We start from the raw sequence: 22,327 nt of genomic DNA, 5'->3' as shown, positions 1-22,327 counted from the left end.
GATTTTCATATTTTAAGATTTAAAATCTGCATTTGTTTCAAGAAATAGCATTTGATTTAGAATTAGCATATAAAATGATTAAAAAAATGTCTTCAGATTACAAAAATAAAAAAAATTTCCTCTGCTTTGTGCAAATTCTGCTAGATTTTTTATTTTCATTCCCAGGTCCTGTCAGCAGTATCCTGGTCAATAAGTATGGAAGTCGGCCTATTATGATTTTAGGAGGCTGTCTCTCAGGAGCAGGACTCATCGCTGCCTCTTTTTGCAATACCATCGAAGGCTTGTACTTCTGTGTCGGTGTAGTGGGAGGTATAATTAAAAACAAATAAGAACTTTTAAACACACACCATTGCTCTTATCCCATGTACTTTACAGTAATAACACTCCTAGTGATGTTACACTCTTGTGACATATTTTAATATCACACAGGGGACCTGTTTTCATTTTGAACTCTGTGTTATGATATTTTCCAGGTCTGGGACTTGCATTCAATCTCAACCCAGCTCTCACAATGATTGGCAAATATTTCTACAAGAAGCGCCCAATAGCTAATGGTATTGCTATGGCTGGTAGCCCAGTCTTTTTGTCTACTCTGGCTCCCCTGAACACCTGGTTCTTCGACCAATTCGGCTGGAGAGGGAGCTTCTTGATCCTGGGTGGACTTCTGCTGAATTGCTGTGTAGCTGGTTCACTGATGAGGCCCATTGGGCCAAAACCCCAACCTGCTATTAAAGCTGCTAACAGTAATAGCGAAGCCAGAGAGCAAAAGAGCGTGATGGAGATCATCAATGGTTTTATCGATCTGACGCTCTTCAAGCATCGTGGCTTTTTGCTGTACCTTCTGGGTAATGTGGTCATGTTCTTCGGCCTCTTCTCTCCTCTTGTGTTCCTCAGTAATTACGCCAAGAGTAAGGAAATTCCCAAGGAGAAGGCGGCTTTTCTGCTCTCTATCCTAGCCTTTGTAGATATGGTTGCACGACCTTCAATGGGAATAGTTGCCAGCACGAAATGGGTCAGGCCAAGGGTGCAATACTTCTTCGCTGCATCCATTCTCCTTAATGGTGTGTGCCACCTGCTCGCACCTCTGTCCACAGACTACACAGGGTTCGTGATTTACGCCATCTTCTTTGGGTTTGCCTTCGGCTGGCTGAGCTCTGTGCTGTTTGAGACCCTCATGGATCTTGTGGGATCTCAACGTTTCTCCAGTGCTGTGGGACTGGTGACGATTGTAGAATGTGGGCCAGTGTTACTGGGGCCTCCTTTACTAGGTGAGTAGTTTTAAAAAGCATACCAAAAAAAGTGAAGGCAAAATGTAGTTAAATGACCAGTCACATGATTTTAAATTAACTTTCCTTCATGCATTCAGATAAATTTTAATAAAAAAAATAAAAAATAAAAATCAATGAAACCGCATTAACCATGCAGTCCCAGAAGAAAAGACTTCTGCATGCCTTTACAAAATTAAGATGCATAATGAGGAATAGATTATGGCATTGTGCATTATTTTATTGCAAAACCTTTGAGAGTGAAAGCAAAAGCATGACCAACATTTGAATCACTTTTTGTTGAAAAAAAAAAAAAGCATTCATGGATTCCACTTGGATCACTGATTATTTTTTATATTTTTATAATTGTCTGCACTCACAGGAAAGTTCAATGACATCTACCATGACTACAAATATACATATATGGGCTGTGGAATTGTCCTGCTGGCTGGCAGTTTGTTTCTTTTCATCGGAATGGGCATCAACTACAGGCTACTGGATAAAGAAGCAAAAGAAGAATCCAAGAAAGCCAATCTGCAGGAGGAGCCTGGCAAAGACGTTGTAGAAGCACTGAAAATACCCGATGACAATACTGCAGAGGATACTGTGTGACAATAGCTGATCATGGTTTTATTCTGGGTGATTCTTACATTTCTACACTCTTCACATCAAGGGTTTGATTACATACATCCATCTTGGACTATTCAGGTTACTGAGGCAGTGATGTAAACTTTTCAATGCCTTGCATCAGCACATGGTCATGCAATTGATATTTGTAGAATTTAACTTGTTTAAAACTTGTGCATTTACTGTAGGACAAGAGCTGTGGCTATTATATTAGGGCATTTTATGCAAGCTGAGACTGAGAGAAAGATTAAACCAGTGAATATATTACTATACTAAAAAGACACTGGAGTACAGTCTCTTGTTAAATATATGCAGAAATATTTTCCAAGTTAAAAGTTAATTCATTGTTTTGTCAGTATACATGATCAGTGTCAGCATCTGTTATTTTGTGTCTTCTTGTATGTCTATGCGTGTAGTCTAGCATTTAGTGATAAAAGATTATTTACTTGTTTGAAACTGTGAAAACACAAAAGCAATTTGTGTATAGCATAATGGGAAATAGTTTATTAAATGCCAAGTAAGTTAATATCAGAGTCAGTTTAAATGTTTGTCATTTTTCTGTTGCAAAATGGTTCAAATAAAAATGATTCTCATTTTAATAAAAATTTCACAAAGCTTCACACTTCCTTTCAATTGTTCTTTTGAGAATAACAAGGATGTAAGTACCTCTGGCTTTTGCAAAATTATCATCTGACCTCTAACCCATTTGATATTATTGAACCTTTAACTTTTAGTTGGATGCACCTTTCATAAATGTGACAAGTGTGTTAAACAATGCTTTATGAAATGATTGAAGAGAAGAATACATAAACAATGTATGTGACATATAAATTATGAGATTTCGCGAGTTCTGACTGACATGGTTAATAGCTGTCATTTAAGTTGCTACTGCTACTGCTGTTGCTAAATTGAATCAGCCGCGCAAAACATTTAAAATCTGAGTCGCGTGAGACAAACTGACGTCAAGGAAAAACCGTTGGTCAACGGAGCCGTAATAATTATAAAATATTCAGAAAGTGCTAGAGTAATTTGCTTAAAGGTAATTAAATGTTTCTAAAATTAAGATTAATTACACGTAGTTTATAAAAGAGGAAAAGTAACAGATATCAAATCATTTGTGATAAATATCAACTAAAATTTGCTCAACTGCCTCAACTTTCGACTTTACGTTTCTTAGCTAGCTACGTTAGTGTCTCAAAAGGGAAAAGGGAAAAACTCAACGATAAAACTATTCAGTATACAGTTCTGAGGATTTTTGAAGCGATATATTTCGTTTGACTCCACAGCATGCAGAAACCATTCAACTTCAAACTGCTAGTGCCCCCAAGAGCTCATTTGAATCAAGTTTCTGCAGTGAAGCCTCAGGAAACAGGCTTGTTTGAAGAAAACCCTGTTTTTTCTCCTTCAAACCAGGTTGGCAAACTTGTAAATTCTCTGTTTGTGCTATAATGTTTCTATTTGACCTCTGGCTGCTAAACTGCTGTGTGAAAATTTAAATATAACTTGGGATTCGTGCACTTTGTTTGTAGTATTATAACAAGTGTTCAGATATGGAGACAAGCCTGCCATTTCCATCCAAAATGGTGCTTCCTACGAAGACATCAAGAACTGGTAACATTTATAATCTAAATGAAAAGGTGTACTGTAATGAATATTATTTAATAAAGTAACGTTAAATCCATTAATCCTGATACTTTGTTCTTTCAGAGGGCATGAAGAAGGCTGCAGTCATGCCAATGGAAAAGGAGGAGGTCAGGTTAAATGGTTTACTGCTTAAATGATTAATAATTTATTTTTTATAATCTATAATGGTTTAAGGTCCACATTAGGAATTCAGTGAAATGCATAATGTCAGTAAATCTAAGCAGTTTAATAGCTGTTTTGCTTTTGCATTACAGACATCATTAAGATCCAGCCAGCTTTACTCCAGATTGCTTGATGAAGCTGAGAAAATCAAACTCTGGAAGTTCAAAATAGATTCTGAGATTTCACAAAAAGACAGGAAGCTTCAGGAGAACAGAAAAACCATTGAGACGCAGCGCAAAGCTATTCAAGAGCTTCAGGTAGATCAGATTTGCAGTTAGTAGATTTATGTTCATTATTTTTCATCTGCTTCAATAAAGACAAAATTATGACTTATGTCTTTTGCAGTTTGCAAATGAAAGTCTGAGCATGAAATTAGAGGATCAACTGAATGAGAATGAAGATCTTAGAAATACGTATGTACAGCATTGGGAAACTTCATAAAAGCACATATATTATATTATGTAATATTATAATTTATATCCTTTATTATGTAGAAACAATGCAACCAGAAATTTGTGTAACATACTAAAGGACACATTTGAGAGATCTGCTGAGAAAATGAATTTGTGTAAGTGGGAGAGCATATTATACTATAATATGTAATAAACTGTAGCTTAACACTAAATATGTCAATTCATTGACAGTTATTAGAGGACAATAATGTGTTTTTTATTTTGCCTGAATAGTTGAGGCTGAACGGGAAGAAACTCATGATCTGTTCTTACAGAACAATGACAATATTCAGGTAACTATTTTAAATATTTATTTAGTTAAGATGGATGCAGATTTGACAATAGGCAGAACCCTAGATTAGGTCAGTACTTTTCATGACATTGTAATTTGTTCATTTGCAGAGGATGGTGGCAGCATTTGAAGCTCTTCGGAAGCAAGCAGAAGCTGATCAGCAGGATATGTTGAAATGTGCTAATTTTAATTAATTTTTCTAATTATTTTTAACTAATTAAGTGAAGTCATTTGAAGCATATGTATTTGACACAATTAATAATTAAAACATAGTTTTGTTAACATCCTACCTACAGTAAGAGAATGCCTTACACAGTTTGAGGATCTTAAAGTGAAGTTGGAGAGTGAATGCCATGTGAAGGAGAAGGAGGTTAGTGCCTTTGCTCATGAGCCTTACAATTAACTCATTCAGCCTGAAGGGGGCAGCACTTGCTTGAATAATCTTAATGAAAGACCTTGCCTAGTAACACACACCTGTCTTTGTATTCTTGTTGTGACTAAAACACGTGTATTTTATGTTGCTTTACTTTGACTTGTTGAGGTTGCTATGCTTCAAGAAGAACTCCAAGAAAAAGAAAACAATCTTAAAGATGTTTCACTAAAACTCAAAGAGGCACAGCAAAGCTCCAGTGTGATGGAGGAGTCAGCAAGTAAGAATGCATGAAACATTTGCTTCAGTCTTTTCTTGATTTTTTTTTTTTTTTTTCAAAAGTCATTCATCTTCACTTTTGTTGTTTTTAGGGAAACATCAGAAATTACTTCAAAGCGTTACACAGGACCGGGAGGCACTTGTGGAAAAACTCAGGATGACAGAGCAACTCAGATGGGAGATGGAGGTTTGTCCTTTTACAAGGTCTTAATACAAATGTACTTACTTACTTAAGGATAAGGATATTACATAAATATGAAAATGCATTGTATTGCTGTTCACAGGAAACCCAGAGAGCCCTAAATTACAAACTAGAACAAAGCAAGGAGAACCATGAGAAAGTTCTTCAAAAGAAAGACAATGATCTACAAGAACTAAACAACATCAAAGAGCAAAAGTCAAACCAGCTTTCAGAGATGGAGCTGACAGTGAATTCTTTGCAGTCCTCACTAACTTCTGAGATACAGAGGTATGTTAAAGAGACTATATCAGCACAAGACCTAGCATAATGTTTTGTAAATCTCAAACCATTATCACAGAAAAAAATACAATAAAATATTTTAAATATTTTAAATATTTAATAAAAGAACTTTAAAAACGTATTTAATCTGTTATTAAATGCTTTCTTTGTTTTCACAGGGCGCAAGACCTTGAGACAAAGATAAGCTCCTTGGTGAATGATCTCAGTGACAAAAACACAGAGTTAGGTGTGTTGAAACGGTCGATGGTAATGAATAATGATATTTTTCATGCTTAGTACAATTCTAAAATCATTGGTTACACTTTCTTCATGCAGAAGTTATTAAGGGGCAGAAAGAGGACCATAGCAAGCAAATACAGATACTCAGAGATGAGCTGGTTTGTATTTTCTTCTGTTTGAGCATTCACATTTTTTTTAATTGCAATCATAGAACCAATATTCCATAATCATGGAACCATAATGATTCTGTAACAGGATGAGAAGTCAAAATCACTCTTGTCTACAAAGGAGGAATTAAAGACAAGGGAGGTTCAGGTATTCCAGCTCATTGCCTCACTTGAAGATCAGCAAAGTGAGGCAAATAATTTGAAGGTGAGGAAAAGGTCATTAAGCATTCATTGACATAGCAACATAGTAATTTAAGTGCTACATGTGCTTCATATCTAACCATCACCCCTCTCAGGATGAAATGGAAAGTGTCAACACAGAAAATAAAAACATGAAGGAAGCCCTGACAAAAGCAAGACTTGACAATGAAGAGCTGCAAGAAGTTGTAGTTTTAAAAAAGGTCAATAGGTTTATATTTTCATTATATTAAAAAGCATGTGTATTTATTTGAGAATGGTTCAACAACTTAAATACTCGCATTAAATCTGTACATCTTTCATCCAGGCTAAATTAAAAGAGGTGGAGGAACAGTTGTCAAGTGCTTTGGAGAGCAGTTTTCAAGCATCAAATGAGGTAGACAGATTGGAGAGGGACATAATGCAGCAGAAGTAAGAGCATCCATGACCTGTTTGGTTTTATATCATTAATCTTTATATGTCGGACTGAGCCCCTCATGTTAAAAACAATAAATGTAAATTTGTTTAGCCATTTACTCCTCTAATTTACATATAATTTACATACTCTATATTGTTACATATACTATACAGACAGTGTAAATAGATAGAGGGATGTGTGTCTAGAGTTATTATATGTGGAAAGTTTTGAAAACAAGAATGTACACTAAATTTTGCTAATACTTTCGACTGGACCCAATTCTCACTTTTAACAAGTTGCTTATTAACCAGAATATCACTAGCATATTAGTAGTTTATTAGTACTAATAAAGTATATATTAATGTCTTATTCTGAATTACCATTTTGTAAGTCCCTTAATCCTACTCAATAAATTTAACATGCAACTTAATCTTACTAACTATTGATAAACTGCAAATAAGAGTTTACTGAGGCAAAACTCATAGTCAGTAATTAGTTAATAGTAAGAATTGGTCCCCAAACTAAAGTGTGATCTAAATGTATTATAAGAAAATAAGCTATTTTCTTATTATTATTTTGCTTATTATATTATTATGTTTATTATTATAAACATTTTAATGTTAATTTAAATCTCCTTTATTGAAGTATGTTGGCCATTCTGCTATTGTTCCGTTGAAATCCATTCAATATTTTATGGAAATTATATATATATATATATATATATATATATATTTTTTTTTTTTTTTTTTTTTTTAAGGGAGATATATGAGGAGCTGATATTGAAGTACAATGACCTGCAGATACAGAAGGACACCATTCAACAACAGGCTGATAGTGGTGCTTTAGAGAAGAAAGTCCTTCAGTCTCATCTCATGGTTTGTAAATTAAATCAAGTCTCTGTATTTTGTAAATATGACAAGAGATCCTCAAATGCTGTATGTTGTGGTTTTTCTTTACAGAAAAGCAATGCAAATGCAGAAAGAGCGAAGACAGAAATAGAGAGTGAGAAACAACAGCTTCAGTAAGATTAGAAGAGACTTTTGTCTTGTAATATTTCTAATTTGCATTTCTTTGTTATATTTTGTCTTACATATACAAATTAAAAATTCCAGGGAGCAGGTGGATATTTTATCTGCAAAAATTGCTGGGAAGGATGAAGACAGTAAGAATGTTCAGCAGCAGTTGAAGGAGAGTGTGCGTTATCTTTTTTAATATTATATAATTTTAGTTGAGTATCTTCATCTATCTAACAATAATTCATGTTTAATTACAACAACAGGGCAAAACCGCAAAACGGGAACTTCTGTTAAAAGACAAACAAATCAAAGCACTGGAGTCAAAAGTAAAAAATCATATTGTGACATACATTACACTGTTGTTCTCTGTACTCATTAAACACATTTTTAATTTTTTTTTTTTTTAGCTAACAAACACTAAAACAAAACTAGAGACCAAAATGAAAGCTCACGAGGAATGTCTAAAAGAGGTAGATAATTTAATATTATTTTTCTAAATGATCAAACAATGTTGAAAGAAGTTGACACTGCTTTCTCATAAATTCGTAGTAAAACAGTGCTGAAGTGAAACAGTGGTCATGTTACAGTGTTTTCACATATGTCTTGCAGATTATTAAACTGAAAGAAGATTCAGAAAGAATAGAGAAGTGTCACAAGGAGGAGCTTCAGAAAAGAAGCTCAGACTTCGAAGACAAATTGACATCGGAGGCTCAACTCAACCTAGAGGTGAATTATTTTTTCATCAAATGCTATAATTGAAGAATTAATTCAACTTGATGCAAGTAATAGTTTTTTTTGTTTTGTTTTTGTAGGTGCAGAAACTGAAGCAAACAGCCATGGAGGCACTGAAGAGTAAAGATGACACAGAAATCAAATGCCAGCAGAAGATATCAGACATGGTTGCTTTGATGGAGAGACACAAGGTCATTATTTTTTCTTAATAATTGCCCTCTGAAATTATATAATATTTTATTAGTTTTTGAACACTTTTTATTCACTTAAATGTTATTTTCTTGGTAGCATGAGTATGACAAAATGGTAGAAGAAAAAGATGCAGAGCTCAGTGAAAAACGGATGAGAGAGGCTGAAGTCAGTGCAAGCAAAGCATCTCTGGTAATTATTTGACTTTTTTATGGCTTACCTTGACATCTTGCAATCCAGAGCTTGAAATGAATGTCATACTCAAAATAACATAGTCATTAGATGCCTGAGATGTGAATTATAGAGTTCTAGGTCCAAAATATGGATTTATAAATTCGTTGGAATCTTTGATGCTGAGTTGTATCCTTGAGACATATAATCCAAGGTTGTTGTAGCAGCACTATTGTTATTTTAGTAGATAATGTACATTTTGGGGATTTATGTTTGGGAATTACATTTTTTGTACATGTTACTTAAAAACCGAATAACCAATACATTTAGGAACTAGAGCTGTCTCACCTGCAAGTGGAAAATGAAGAGCTTAGAGAACAACTTGAAAAGCTCAAAGGAGAGAAGATGGCCTTGAGTACACCAGTCTCATCTCTTGAAAAAGACACACTTCAACAGGTGTTGTATCTTGTCATCGGAGATACCATAAGTATACATGGCAAGTTAAAATGGACAGTACAATATGAAAATATTGTTTTTAGGCAAATGAAATCAAACCAAAGAAAGGAAGAAACAAGATCTCTAAAACTCAAAAAGCTGACATCACAAAGAAGTCTGTGTATGAACTTTTAAATGAAGATGAAAGTGAAGCATCGAGAAATGCATCTTACACTCCTGCTGTAGGTTGTTTCCCATTATCTTTGTCAATTTTGTCCATTCTTATACTTCACATCTATCAACATTTTGTGTGTGTGTGTGTTTTGTATGTTTTTTTTTTGTTGTTGTTGTTGTTGTTGTTGTTGTTGTTTTATTGATGCAAGGGAACTGTGAATAAAGACCTTCATACCCCATTATGGAGCAAAACGACTAAAACAACACCTCAAATAAAGGTATGGGGACAACCTGAACTCTTTGCACTATTCATCATTCATCTTGAACATTTATATGAGCCAGTTTGTTTTCCACTTCAGTCATTCAGAATTCGCACACCACCCACACCTGAGATTACAGGGTCTTGGAAGGAAAACATTCTTAAGCTGGATCCAAAATCAGACAACTCAGACAGCAATGACATACTGGTACATTTTATCAATTTACATAACGTAGGTATCGGGATCTGCATTTTTATTTGCAGTCCGTTTTATTTGATTTGTGTTACTCTTTTGTAATTCTCTTAGAGTTTCTCTCCAAGACCTGTGAAATCAAAGAAACCTATGCAACCAAAAGAGGCAGACAGAGGGAGTTTGGACATGTTCAAGAAGGTAAAAAATAGCATTTGACTAGTTTTGTCCCAATTTTATTCCTTTATGTTCTTGTTTTGACTGTCATTATGTACAAATTACGTACAGGTGCAGAGTTCTTTTCCATGTAAGTCTCCAGGAACAGTGCTGAAACTGGCTGCAATAAAAAGAATGCGAGATGCTGGATGGACCACCGTTAGCAATTCAGATAAGAAGAAAAAAAAAGTAACAGACAAAATTTTTGCTTAAAAGTATCAAAGCATTAAAAAGAAAGAAGTGTGAATATCTTTTTTTAAAAATTAGAGCACATATACTCTTAAGACAATAGCTTTTGATTGCTTGCAATTAGTACAGATTTTTGAATAAGTTGAAGTATATTTATATTATTTATTCTAAGCTCTTATTACACAGTTTCTATATATATGTTCAGTTAAAATACAGTACCTTAACATGTTTATCAAAAAAATGCTGGTTCCTGGTATTGTTGGTTGTGTTTTTCACATATTTGTATTTACATTTGTGTTCATCTGTTATGTTAACTAATTTAATTTCTTCAAATGTTCAGTTTCAAAGTTAAAAAAAATGTAAGTTTAAAAACAGTCTTTTCCCATAGACTCAAGTAAAAGTAACATTTTCAGATCAGAAAGATTTTTTTTTCTAATAAAAAGAGGTTTGTTGATGAGATCTTAAGACTCTTGGTCATGTGCATGGAATGTCTGAAAGGTGGAGGTCTCATGGTCGAATGCTCTGTCTTGATCCTCTCTCAGAAACTCCAAGCGGAACTGAGTGGGTCTGGAAGCAAATACAGATGCGTCTGTCTGGAATTCTTCATTCTGTACTGTCATGGTGGGGTTGTAAATCTGAGGACCATCATAGAGTCCTCCTGAAATGACCAGCGTGTCATCTGGCAGTGCAAACGGCTCACCTATGAAAGGGAATACAGACATAATTCATAGTGAATATTTAATATTTAATTAAAATATGATTACTGTAAACTAAATGCTAGATTAAATGTGCTTTCCCATCACCCATAACTTAATGGCATGATGTTGGAATTGGCCTGACAACTTTATCAGACTTCAACCTATTTCTAAGGTGTAATGAGTGGTTTCTTGGTCCTTTAAAAATTATATATATATATATAAACGGGGTTACCTAAGCAAAACACTTTCAATAAGATCATTGATCATATTACAAGGTAATATTAGTTTTAACAGATAGGTTTTCCTAACCTGTATCTTCATTCTGGAGACGGCGGTGAGTGTATTGGACACTTCTCTCTTTGTTCCTGCCGAACTTGTACACAAAATGTCCCAGAATTACCAGAACTATTACACCAAGCAGAATGCTGAATAAAATGGTCAGAGATTTCTCTGAATGATTCAGGCCACCGTCTGTTTAAGATAGAGGTAGGAGTAGTTAGGTAGGGTAAACATATTTCATTATTTGGTTTCCATTATAAATGCTAGGTTATGTTCAGACCTACCTTGAGATCCATTGAAGGAAGCTGAGTTATTTTGAGTTACAGCAGTAGAAGTAATCGCTGTGGATTGGGTCACTGCTGTAGTGCTTGATGTAACACTTCCATTGCTGCTACGAGTGTTGTTGTCTGTAGAAGTGACAGCTGTTGAACTGATGTTGAATGTTGAGGATGTGGCTGATTGTGTTGTCTGAGCATGTTCTGTTGTGTTTGGCTTCCCTGCTGATCCTGTTACATTGCTTTGGTTGGGTCCCAAAGTAGTGGTGGGGGTTGTCAAGTTGTTTTGAGTTGTTGCGCTATCATTGTATGCTGAATAGCTTGATAAATTTGAGTCATTTTCTGTGTGGTTTCCTGTTGCATTCAGAGGTGGAGCTATTGTAGTTGCCAAGTTTGATGGTGACACACTGATCGTTTGTGCATCGGTTTTATTATTCAAGACCAACGACAACAATATTAGCTGGCCACATACCAAAAGCTGAAGAGTTAACACACTCATAACTGTTGCAACTGCTTGGTCCTTTAAAAAAAAGTCACAACAGGTCAAGAGATAAGACATACATTTTCAAACAGCGCATGACCTAATTTAGTGTGTTTTATCTGTATGTGGTGTTGATGTGTGGTTTCCTGTTGTGCACTTGCAGAGTTTCCATTTATCTAATATTTTTTTTTCTGGTAATTTGGTAGCATCATGACTTCCATTGTATTTTATTATTTAAACTGTTTTTCTCTTCTTTACCAAAATACATTCTTTGGACTAGCCATTTGAATTGTTTATATATTGATAAAAAAATGAAATGTATACTTTAAAAGAATGCATACAGGAAGTTACAAGAGCATTAGGCATTATGACTAAAATGGCGCTGACATAAAACTGAAGACAACAAAGAGCCACATGGTTTTGCATAGGCTAAACAAACAGCCATGAGCAACCCATTTATAAATGTCACCCATCACAGATTTACCCTAATAAAGTGTCTTCCCATTATTTAATTGTTTTGCAGACAATTCTGTTGAATTTACATCCAGTATACTTTATTGTTACAAAGCTATGTGGTTCTTCTTAAAAGAAACTAATTCTGCTCTTATTTATTTCTCTCATCATGCTTTTATTCTCCTACACCTTCGTATTTGTGTAATTGTTGTAGTTTATATAAAAACAGAATTAATATCAGACAGCAAGAGCAAAACTTACCTGTAAGCTGAAAGAAACAGTGGTAGTGAAAGCAGGAAGTGGCTGGCAGCAGTTATTACACTCCCCCACCTGCTGCAGGCTCCGCTCTTTTTCCACTCCCTGAAGAAAAACAGCTCGGCTCCACGTCAGACAAACAGGTAGAGTGGGCTGGCCTTTACTGACTGACTTCCTTTATCGGCATCGAGGAGGCAGGTGTTCGGCCATTGTGTAACACTTGTGTAACCCAAGTGTTTTTAACCCTTCGTTTGATTTGAGTGGTTCCTTCCTGAGTGTTACTTTATTTCTCAGTGAGATCAACACGTAATCATTTGTCAAATTTTATTTCAAAACAATTCAGATTTATAACAAAACCTTTTACAGTATTCAAAACTTGATCATTAAAATCACAGAATTTTGATATAGTTTATGAGAAAAGCCTATATACAGTATAATGTAGCCTATTGACATAAAAATAAAAAGACGTTTAACAATTTCTTGCTTCTCTCAGTGAAAAGTTTGAAAAGATTGAATGCATCATCATCACTTAATTTCAACATACAAAAAATACAGTCATAATTTACTATTTACATCATATCCAAAAACTGTTTGTTTTTCACATCAAAACTTAGTGATCTTCTCCTTGTAGTCTTTCTCTTTCAGAGCAATTTCATTGTCAGAGAAAACTGGACTCTCCAGCCCTTTGATATTTGTGGGATCTTTTTCAATTAAATCTGACACCTAACAAGAAAAGAATGGCATGCAATTAAATACAAAGCCAGCTTACTGCATGTTTTTGTTATTATTTAATTTTTTTAATTGAAAAATATTATTTCAGACCTTAAAAAAAGAAAAAAGTTTCTATGAGAGTAATTTTTTTTTGTCTGTCTGTCACACTGGTAATGAAATCTCTCACCTCTGAGTCTGAGTTTCTGCATCCAAAGCAGAAGAGATCTGCTTTTCCAATAAAGAGCTCAGGTCGAGTTTTTTCCTGCTTACAGCCACCTAAAGTAAAGATAAATAAGAGTTTAGGTTCAATCTCTGACTCTATTTGCCACACCTACAAAAAGATGAAAAGAGTCACCTTACCTGTGATTGCACTAACTATTAGTCCTGTGACCATGGTCACTATTATGCCCACAGGGCAGAAGTACAGGTAGGACAATGAATACCAGTTGTCTGCCAAAGCTGGTCTTGGCCTGAAGGATGTCATGAGACAAGTTACAGTTAGCTTTGATTTCTTTGTTGCATTCAGTTGACCAAAAATGACAATAAAGACATTTATAATGTTACAAAAGACTTCTATTTAAAACAAAGTATTATTTTATTTTTTATTTATATATTTTTTTCTATTTAGCAAAGAATTCTGAAAATGTATCATTTCCACACAAAAAATATTAAGAATTACATATATTGTTTTTCAGCATTGATAAGAAATATTTATTGAGCAGCAAATAAGCATATTAGAATTTCTGAAGGACGTTAAAGATTGGATTAATGTCTACTGAAAATTCAGGTTTAACATCACAGAAATAAACTACATTTTTAAATTACTGGCATCTGTGTGTTTTAATAAAATAGATGCAGGCTTGATGAGCATAAGAGACCCTGACCCCATCCTTTTGAATTGTTTGTAAATATATACAAATATGGGATTGCTTACTGTGGAGTTGTGGTTTGTAGGACTGTGCTGAATGGTGTCATAGTGGTGGTTTCATTCATATCTGGTGCATTGCATCCTACCACACTCAAGGAAAGCCGAAGGGTCTTTTCAGGTAAAGGAGGGTACACCTGAGCTCCAATTCCCACCCATAACGTTATAGCCAGGCCGAAAATCAAACCAACTAAGCCTCCCTGTAGGAACACACAGTTAATCCATATGAATCTGTGTACTACCTTTACAGATAGTATGCCTTAATGCCTTAAAAAAAAAAAAAACATTGCATGTGTGCATCTTGAGACAGAAGAATGGAACTGACATATTTTAAGATATGTCAGAGCAAGATATTTTCAGTTCAGACAGCTCAAACATGCATTTTAGTCTGGGACCAGCCTTGAGCCATGTCTGTGAAACTGGGGGAAAGAGTTTAAATTTGATTTAGTGCGGGGATAGGCAAGTTCGGTCCTAGGCCCTGTCCACACGGACACGGGTATTTTTATAACCGTGACTTTTTTTACGCGGTTTGCCCTTTCGTCCACACGAAAACGCAGTTTCAGGGCACCGAAACCGAACATTTTTGAAAACTACGGCCAGGGTGAGCATTTTTAGAAACGCCGGTTGCAGTGTTGTCGTGTGGACAGTATAACCGGGGGTTTTGCCTTGCGACGTCAGAGTGTGCGCCGTTATCCGCTGTGTTTGACGTCAGATTGTGCACCGCTGACTGCTTCTGATTGGCCAAGGTGACTTTACAATTTGGGTTATATCGCCGCCTGCTGGTGTGGCATGCTCTTGACAGCGCTTGATAGCATGTTTTTGCGTTTTCATGTGGACGGGATTTTTTTTTTTAAACACAGGAGGAAAAACTCCGGTTATAAAAATACCCGTGTCCGTGTGGACTTGGCCCTAGAGAGTTCAGCTTCAACCCTGATCAAACACACCTGAACAAGCTCATCAGTGTCTTTAGGATTACTTTGGCATTACTACAGGCAGGTGAGGGCTTTTTCTCTAGGGCCGAACTTGCATACCCCTGAATTAGTGTTAAAAGTGCATTTAGTATTTTTGTTAATATGACAGTGGTCTTGAAACCCTATTAGTGTGGATGTAGAATGGTGTAAAAAGTAAAAGTTTTTAGTTACTGAAGCTACTGCAGAAATACCCTGTACAAAAAAAAAAACTTTACTTGGTGCACTCTTATTTGTAGGAAACGATGCACAAAATGACACTTGAAATGTAGTAATGAGTACATTGAGATGTACGTTCTTACCGTGGAGTTCACACAGCGGAAGAACATGCCCAGCATATAGAGGCCCAAGAGAGGTCCACTGATCATACCAAATATAGACAGAGCTGCCTGTTGAGGAAGGGTTTTGTAGCATGTCATTACTGTCTGTTATCAGCAGAGGGTGCCTTTGATACAGTGAAAAAGTACTGTACAGGGACAGTACTGCAGTTTTGCATTTAAAATGTTGGCTTTGTGTATAGAATGGATTTACCTGTAGTATATTGCCCATCAACGATGCCACACCAGCCATACCGATGCAAACGCCTCCATAGAATACACCTAGAGATAAGCAGCACAGCATGAAAACATCAGTCCATCACCCCCCTCCTCTACCATGTCCTGCTTCAGTTGTTAGTGTATATACAGCTGTTGCACTGAAACTCACTCATCCCCATGTTGATCCAGGACAGCTGTCTCTCTGTCAGCCAGGGCCATGCTGGCTTCATGAAGTCCTCCACTGTGACAGCCACCAGAGCGTTGATGCTCGACGACACCGTACTGTTGAAACCAGATACGTAAGCTAAAACTAACCTGAGCGGACATCAACAACATTCACATGTAGTGTTACATCATGACCTAAAATTTAGAGGATCCCACACTTTGAGTCGGTTTAATTCTAGTGTTCTAATTTAAGTATGTTCTGAAATTTCTAATTGTTATAATAAACATAATAAAAAATTATAGAAATAAGGAAATAATAATAATACATTTAATATATTATATATATATATATATATATATATATATATATATATATATATATATATATATAAATATAATCATTTAAAATAATTATAATTTATTGTTTTATGTGACCCTGGACCACAAAACCTATGTCTTACATCACACAGTTATATTTGTAGCAAAAGCCAACAACGTAGTGCTCAGAATTATAGATTTTTCTTTTATGCCAAAAATCATTAGGATATTAAGCAAAGATCACATTCCTACCGTAAATATATTAAACCTTTATTTCTGGTTAGTAATTTGCATTGCAATTTTTCTGCACCCTCAGATTCCAGATTTTCAAATAAATGTATCTCTGCCAAATATTGTCCTATCCTAAACGGTTTTGTGGTCCATGGTCACATATATAAATGTTATATATTTATCAAACGAATAATTAAAAATAAAAACAACTAACCTATACTATATTTATATATAGTATAAATAATTATTTGACATTACACTTATTTGTTACAATTTTTCCTATATATATATATATATTTATTTTATTTATTTTTTTAATTATGCATAAGTATAACTGGAAAGAAAATAATATTCAAAATGATTATTTTATGATAGTTTGGTGTATTTATTGTATAAGTGCAGTATATGTTTATTTAATGTATATTTATATGTATTTGGCTTGGCACTGCTATAACATATGCCCTTGGTCAGAAAAAAAAAAATTCTAAAAATCTTTCTAACGGTCCTGGTTAGAAAACCTTTCCCAAAAAGATGAGGGTGGACTCATTTGACAGACGTTTATTTATTGTTCACCTTAATGTTCCACTGTAAGCTGCAGCCACAAACAGTCCAGGCAGTCCTGGGAATTCTGCTAGTATGTCCATCACCAGATAAGGAAGGAGCTGGCGAACATTAGATTTGGTCAGATCAAATGTAAGCATTTGTGAGATTAAGCCGCCACTATTGGGACTTGTATTACCTGGTCTGAAGCTCCTACATCTTTGTTGGTAAAAGGATCACAGTCTTTATAGATGGAGTACATGGTGAGACCCGAGAGCATGGCCAAACTCACTGTCACCCATAATCCCACCATATTCAAATACAGAGATCTGTGTGGGCAAATGTTGACAGGACACTAGTGTTTGCACCATATTAGTACGAGAGAAGTTTTATAATATCATGTCTTGAGTGAACATACTCACAGCTTGGCATGAGTCACTGTCTTACAGGAGATGTAGCGCTGGACCTGTGATTGGTTGATCGAGTACATGGATGCCCACATCAGACTGCCGCCAACAACGATTGTCCAAAAACTATGACGTCTCAAAGGATCGGGATCAAAACTGAAGTAAGAGGTTTGAGAGGTTTGTTAGAATATCTGTCTGTTTGTCCATCTGAAGTAGTCTGTATTTAACTGTACATTACTGTTTAGAAGTTTGTGGTCGGTACAAATAGTTAATATATTTTTGTTCTTACCAAGGCTGTTTGACTGATCAAAAATACAGTAAAAACAGTAATATTTCGAAATATTATTCCAATTTAGAATGAATCATTTTTATTGTAGTATGTTTTAAAATGTAATTTGTGACCCTGGATCACAAAACCAGTCTTAACTCGCTGGGGTATATTTGTAGCAGTAGCCAATAATACGTTGTATGGGTCAAAATTATCGATTTTTCTTTTATGCCAAAAATCATTAGGATATTAAGTAAAGATCATGTTCCATGAACATCTTTTGTAAATTTTCTACCCTAAATATATAAAAACTAAATTTTTGATTAGTGACATGCATTGCTAAGAACTTCATTTGGACAATTTTCAAGGCAATTTTCTCAAAATTTTGATTTTTATTGCACCGTCAGATTCCAAATTTTCAAATAGTTGTATCTAGGCCAAATATTATCCGATCCTAACAACACATACATCAAAGGTAAGCTTATGTATTCTGTTGAAAAATAGACACTTAAGACTGGTTTTGTGGTCCAGGGTCACATTTACACCTGTGATGCGCAGCTGAATTTTCAGCATCATTACTCCAGTCTTCAGTGTCACATGATTCTTCAGAAATCATTATATTATAATATGCTGATTTGCTGCTCAAGAAACATTTCTTATCACTATTAATTTAGAAAACAGTTGTGCAGCTTAATATTTTTGTAAAAACTGATACATTTATTTTTTTAGAATCATTCAATGAACAGAAATTAAAAAAAATAATAATAAATGTCTTAACTTCACATTGCTTGAATGAACTCTTGCTAAATAAAAGTTTTGAACAGTACTGTATGTTAGTGCAGAATACTCTACCTGAACGTTTCCAATCGTCCTCCATGGTAGCTGTCATTCCAGATCCTTGCAAATCCCCCCTGGAGCACAGCTCCGCGAGCGATGACTGCCACAAACCCACTCAACATGATGATCATCTGGAACACATCTGTCCATATAACTGCCTTCAGCCCTCCCTGTTGACAAAATCATATTCACGTAAAACACACAAATGGATGAACATTTTGTCATTTCGTGCAAACCTGAAGAGCAACATTGCAGTTGATTTCATGAAAAATGGGTCTTTTTTCACAACTTTTACTGATTTTATTTTTCATGTAAAGGTACAAAACATGCAGGAGTGTATGGGACACTGTGCGAAATTGCGATTAAATTGAATTAAGTTACTGACCAGGGTGCAGTAGATGATGCAGACGACCCCTGTTGCCACTAGCACTCCCCACAGATCCAGACCGGTGACTGCAACACAACAGTTTATTTATAAATATTTATGTTTTGATTTGTTAATATCATCCTTTGGGACAGAAAAGGGCCTCTAATTGAAGAATCACCCTATGCATTTACATGCCAGTTTTATTTGATCTGATACATATACAATACTGGTCAAAAGTTCAGAATGATAAAAAAAAAAAAAAAAAAAAAAAAAAAAAATTATGTTGTTGAAAGAAGTCTCTTATGCTCACCAAGGTTGCATTTATTTGATGATAAATGCCCTAATATTATGTAATATTAGGTTGCACTTTATTTTGATAGTCCACTTTAGACATTCTACTAACTATAAGTAACTTTTTCAACTACATGTCAACCGATTCTCATTCATTTGCATCTACATGTCAACTAACTCAGAGTAGACTGTTAGGTTTGGTTTAGGGTTAGTAGAATAAGTTGACATATACTTGCCAAGTTTCTTGTAGCCAGTATGTTGTATGTTGTGGACCCATCAAAATAAAGTGTTAGAAGACATTAAAGGAACACTACACTTAAAAAAAATATTTGGCAAATTTACCAACTCCCCTAGAGTTAAATAGTTGAGTTTTAACGTTTTTGAATCCATTCATCCGCTCTCCGGTTCTGGCAGTAGCACTTTTAGCTTAGCTTAGCATAGATCGTTGAATCTGATTAGACCGTTAGCATCTCACTCAAAAATGAGCAATGAGTTTCTATATTTTTCGTATTTAAAACTTGACTCTCCTATATTTACAAAGGAAAATGTTTTTTGAGAAAAAAAGTGGAGTATTCCTATAAATAGACAATTCTAATTCTCTAATAACTGCCAGTTGACATAGTTGCAAAGACACCTACTGTTAGTAGAATGTCTAAAGTGGACTATCAAAATAAAGTGTTGTCAAATATGGTTATAATTTAAATAACTGTTTTCTATTTGAATATATTTACAAATATAATTTATTCCAATCAATCAAAGAATCCTGCAAAAATCACGGTTTCCATAAAATGTTAAACAGTACGACTGTTTTCAACATTGATGATAATAAGAAATGTTTCCTGAGTAAAAAATCGGCATATTAGAATGATTTCTCAAAGATCAAACTTGCAATAATATTTCACAACATTAAAATAAGGATTAAATAGGATTAAATAAATGCAGCCTTGATGAGCATGAGAGACTTCTATTATTCAAATGGAAATTATTCTTTACTTACTCTGATTAAGTGCGAGTGCAGGAGCATAGATAACCATGCCTGTGTATAAAGCCTATGAAAGATAACAATACCCATTAGATAATTGGACATAAATCTCTTTTGCTTTAAATTCTTCAATATATTCAACACTTCTGCAACATTATGACGTTAAAGATAGTGAAAGACCCAACAGACATTGTTTTTCCAAAGTGAAATACGACGACGCAATTGCAATGCATGTTTAGTTATGTATAAAGTCACGCAAGAAGCTAAAAGCCAACTCACGGTTTGAACAATATACATGCTGGTTCCAATCACTCGTATCAGCTTGTTGAAACGCATCTCCAAGTACTGCAAAAACAAGTGACCAATTCAATTAATTATTAGCAAACAAAAAAACAAATTTGCTTTATATAATTTACATAATTACACAAAACTCGGTTTGTACTATCAACCATTACATACAGTTAACATCTGTTGTTTTAAAGGTTAATGATAAAAATCTTGTGTTGAAACATCACATCATCTAAACCTTTTTCCGAAGTAGTTGAAGAAGTTGATTTATTTTAACTCTTAATATATACCTTTTTGTTTTACTTTAGATTCATTTTACATTTTAAAATATTTGGAATTTAGTTGTTTTTCCAAACTGCACAGAATTGTGTAATCAGTTAGACTTAGTCTTTTCTATTAATTTAATTCAAAATAATTTAACCTGAAATGGCTTTGATTATACATAACATTTTATGCAGCAACAGAAATTTAATTTTTAAGTTGAACTAACTGGAAATATTGTACTTATGGGGTCATGGACAGTAACCAATAATAGCTTTTGCACTTTGGATTATACAGTAAAACTCCTCACTATGAATATGTCAAGAAGTGATAAATCTATACAAATAACCACTTTTCCTCTCACTTGTCTCTCTCTCTGGCCCTTGTTCTATTTCCATCAATTGATTCTTTAGCAAGTGCGGGCACAAATGGTGTTTTCTGTCTCTGTTCTCTGTCCTCATGCAAACCCCTCGTGTCCAGTGTCACCCTCTTACCTCGTATGTGCTGGTGATGCTCAGCCGGTAAAACAGAGGCACGAAGAGTTCAGCGCTGAATGTGGACATGATGGTGTAGGAGAAGACGAAGAGCCAGAATGGTGTGCCGTACATATACGCCTCTGCAGGAGTGCCAATAACAGTGATACCTGACATGAAGCTAGCCGTGAGGGACAAAGCAACAGGCACTGCGGTCATCTGACGACCACCCAGGAGAAACTCATCACTGCTGGCCTTCTTGCGTCCACGGATGGCTTGGAACAAGCCGATGCCCGCAGCAAAAAGGATCAAGCCGGCGAACACCACATAGTCCCATACCGAGAACGTTGCAACTGGACCTCCGCTGCCCGGCATGATTCAGAAAGTGCGCTCAGAGAGACCTTCAAAAGCTATATAGCCGTTGTCATGCCAGTCAGAAGTAATGTTCTGCTGGAAATTCCTCTAAAGCTTTTGCCAACAGGAGGACGAAACCAAGTAGCTCCTGTCAGTGCCAATAACTGATAAGAAGTCAGGTCTTCTGTAATCTTGGACCAACCAAAAAAAAACTTGGGTTAATGATCCCTCAAGGCCAGAAGACATATCAAGTTACATTGTAAATGGAAGTGAATGTTTTTTATTCCTAATCTTGCAGGAACAGTTTTATCAAAGTTGCTTAATGAATTCAGTAGGACGCTTTGTACTGACTTTAACCATTCTTAGTCAGTCAACTAATTCGCCCTCCATTGATAAGCTAATAAGGTAAACCACAAGAAGCTCTAGAATCTTTTTAGAAGATCAGAGAACGTCCAGAACAGGACTAACGTACCATTTCATCACGGGTTTGTAGCAGGTCATGTCAAATTCTTCAGTTCCTGGTACTCTTTTGAAGTTTACTTGAAATAAGACTTTTGTTTTTAGCTTAAAATGTTTCCTGTGGGTCCTGTTGAATCAGTATCTACTGACGATTCCAGGTAAATCAGAAACAGTGTGCAGTTTTCCATTCATTTACAGCTTGACAGAAACATTACAGGTGATAAGATGTAGCAATTATTAACAACATGTGAAACAAGGGTTCTATAGGACGCCGTCAGATATGAGTACATAAAAGATAGCTGTAAAATCACATATAGATGATATTCAATGGCACTTGTGTACTGTGAACATGAACCTATAGTTCACTCCACTCCAGTAAAT

At 35.2% G+C, this 22,327-nt stretch overlaps 3 protein-coding genes across 5 annotated transcripts; 1 reads left to right on the top strand and 2 right to left on the bottom strand.

Moving 5' to 3' along the window:
* The first annotated feature begins 2,800 nt into the window (after window positions 1–2,800).
* sycp1 (synaptonemal complex protein 1) lies at window positions 2,801–10,148 on the top strand. 3 transcript variants are annotated; one of them, XM_059570537.1, is made up of 32 exons: window positions 2,801–2,931; window positions 3,179–3,305; window positions 3,422–3,503; window positions 3,600–3,643; window positions 3,791–3,955; window positions 4,044–4,111; window positions 4,193–4,266; window positions 4,385–4,443; window positions 4,553–4,619; window positions 4,739–4,812; window positions 4,984–5,092; window positions 5,184–5,278; window positions 5,376–5,560; window positions 5,731–5,798; window positions 5,888–5,949; window positions 6,047–6,163; window positions 6,255–6,359; window positions 6,464–6,567; window positions 7,311–7,428; window positions 7,513–7,574; window positions 7,666–7,742; window positions 7,834–7,895; window positions 7,977–8,039; window positions 8,179–8,295; window positions 8,382–8,492; window positions 8,590–8,682; window positions 8,992–9,117; window positions 9,201–9,338; window positions 9,480–9,548; window positions 9,630–9,737; window positions 9,837–9,923; window positions 10,005–10,148. In XM_059570537.1, exons 2-32 carry the CDS (start codon window positions 3,180–3,182, stop codon window positions 10,146–10,148), a joined length of 2,979 nt encoding a protein of 992 aa, XP_059426520.1. In that variant the 5' UTR covers window positions 2,801–2,931; window position 3,179. The 3 variants fall into 3 exon arrangements, with proteins under 3 accessions (XP_059426520.1, XP_059426519.1, XP_059426521.1); XM_059570536.1 differs by having other exon boundaries at window positions 7,666–7,747; window positions 7,833–7,895; XM_059570538.1 differs by lacking the exon at window positions 7,834–7,895 and having other exon boundaries at window positions 7,666–7,747.
* On the bottom strand, window positions 9,940–12,749 carry si:ch211-105j21.9 (sialomucin core protein 24-like). The gene is made up of 4 exons (XM_059570540.1): window positions 12,572–12,749; window positions 11,386–11,896; window positions 11,132–11,293; window positions 9,940–10,824 (listed from the first exon to the last, which is right to left on the bottom strand). Exons 2-4 carry the CDS (start codon window positions 11,873–11,875, stop codon window positions 10,586–10,588), a joined length of 891 nt encoding a protein of 296 aa, XP_059426523.1. The 5' UTR covers window positions 11,876–11,896; window positions 12,572–12,749; the 3' UTR covers window positions 9,940–10,585.
* Window positions 12,750–12,877: 128 nt separating this feature from the next.
* slc5a8l (solute carrier family 5 member 8, like) lies at window positions 12,878–21,669 on the bottom strand. Its single transcript, XM_059570539.1, has 16 exons — window positions 21,155–21,669; window positions 20,391–20,456; window positions 20,127–20,178; window positions 18,857–18,924; window positions 18,487–18,641; window positions 17,382–17,522; window positions 17,159–17,288; window positions 16,993–17,081; window positions 15,875–15,987; window positions 15,701–15,768; window positions 15,472–15,558; window positions 14,211–14,401; window positions 13,637–13,746; window positions 13,464–13,552; window positions 13,044–13,288; window positions 12,878–13,013 (listed from the first exon to the last, which is right to left on the bottom strand). Exons 1-15 carry the CDS (start codon window positions 21,506–21,508, stop codon window positions 13,169–13,171), a joined length of 1,833 nt encoding a protein of 610 aa, XP_059426522.1. The 5' UTR covers window positions 21,509–21,669; the 3' UTR covers window positions 12,878–13,013; window positions 13,044–13,168.
* Window positions 21,670–22,327: the final 658 nt, after the last annotated feature.

Source organism: Carassius carassius, chromosome 17 (assembly GCF_963082965.1).
Source record: "Carassius carassius chromosome 17, fCarCar2.1, whole genome shotgun sequence".
NCBI classification, from domain to species: domain Eukaryota; kingdom Metazoa; phylum Chordata; class Actinopteri; order Cypriniformes; family Cyprinidae; genus Carassius; species Carassius carassius.
The sequence above is the reverse complement of the archived record's forward strand: the minus strand, read 5'-3'. Positions and strand labels throughout refer to the sequence as shown.

What these genes read in the sequence shown, in the direction of transcription:
- slc5a8l (XM_059570539.1), bottom strand. Translation starts at nt 21,508, where the DNA reads ATGCCGGGCAGCGGAGGTCCAGTTGCAACGTTCTCGGTATGGGACTAT. An exon ending in GCATCACCAGCACATACGAG is followed by an intron (nt 20,457 to 21,154) that starts GTAAGAGGGTGA and finishes TTGTTTTTGCAG; the next exon opens with TACTTGGAGATGCGTTTCAA. An exon ending in CTGGATCAACATGGGGATGA is followed by an intron (nt 15,769 to 15,874) that starts GTGAGTTTCAGT and finishes GCTTATCTCTAG; the next exon opens with GTGTATTCTATGGAGGCGTT.
- sycp1 (XM_059570536.1), top strand. Translation starts at nt 3,180, where the DNA reads ATGCAGAAACCATTCAACTTCAAACTGCTAGTGCCCCCAAGAGCTCAT. An exon ending in AAGCTATTCAAGAGCTTCAG is followed by an intron (nt 3,956 to 4,043) that starts GTAGATCAGATT and finishes TGTCTTTTGCAG; the next exon opens with TTTGCAAATGAAAGTCTGAG. An exon ending in AGGGACATAATGCAGCAGAA is followed by an intron (nt 6,568 to 7,310) that starts GTAAGAGCATCC and finishes TTTTTTTTTAAG; the next exon opens with GGAGATATATGAGGAGCTGA.
- si:ch211-105j21.9 (XM_059570540.1), bottom strand. Translation starts at nt 11,875, where the DNA reads ATGAGTGTGTTAACTCTTCAGCTTTTGGTATGTGGCCAGCTAATATTG. An exon ending in TTCCTTCAATGGATCTCAAG is followed by an intron (nt 11,294 to 11,385) that starts GTAGGTCTGAAC and finishes TATCTTAAACAG; the next exon opens with ACGGTGGCCTGAATCATTCA. An exon ending in TCTCCAGAATGAAGATACAG is followed by an intron (nt 10,825 to 11,131) that starts GTTAGGAAAACC and finishes TCCCTTTCATAG; the next exon opens with GTGAGCCGTTTGCACTGCCA.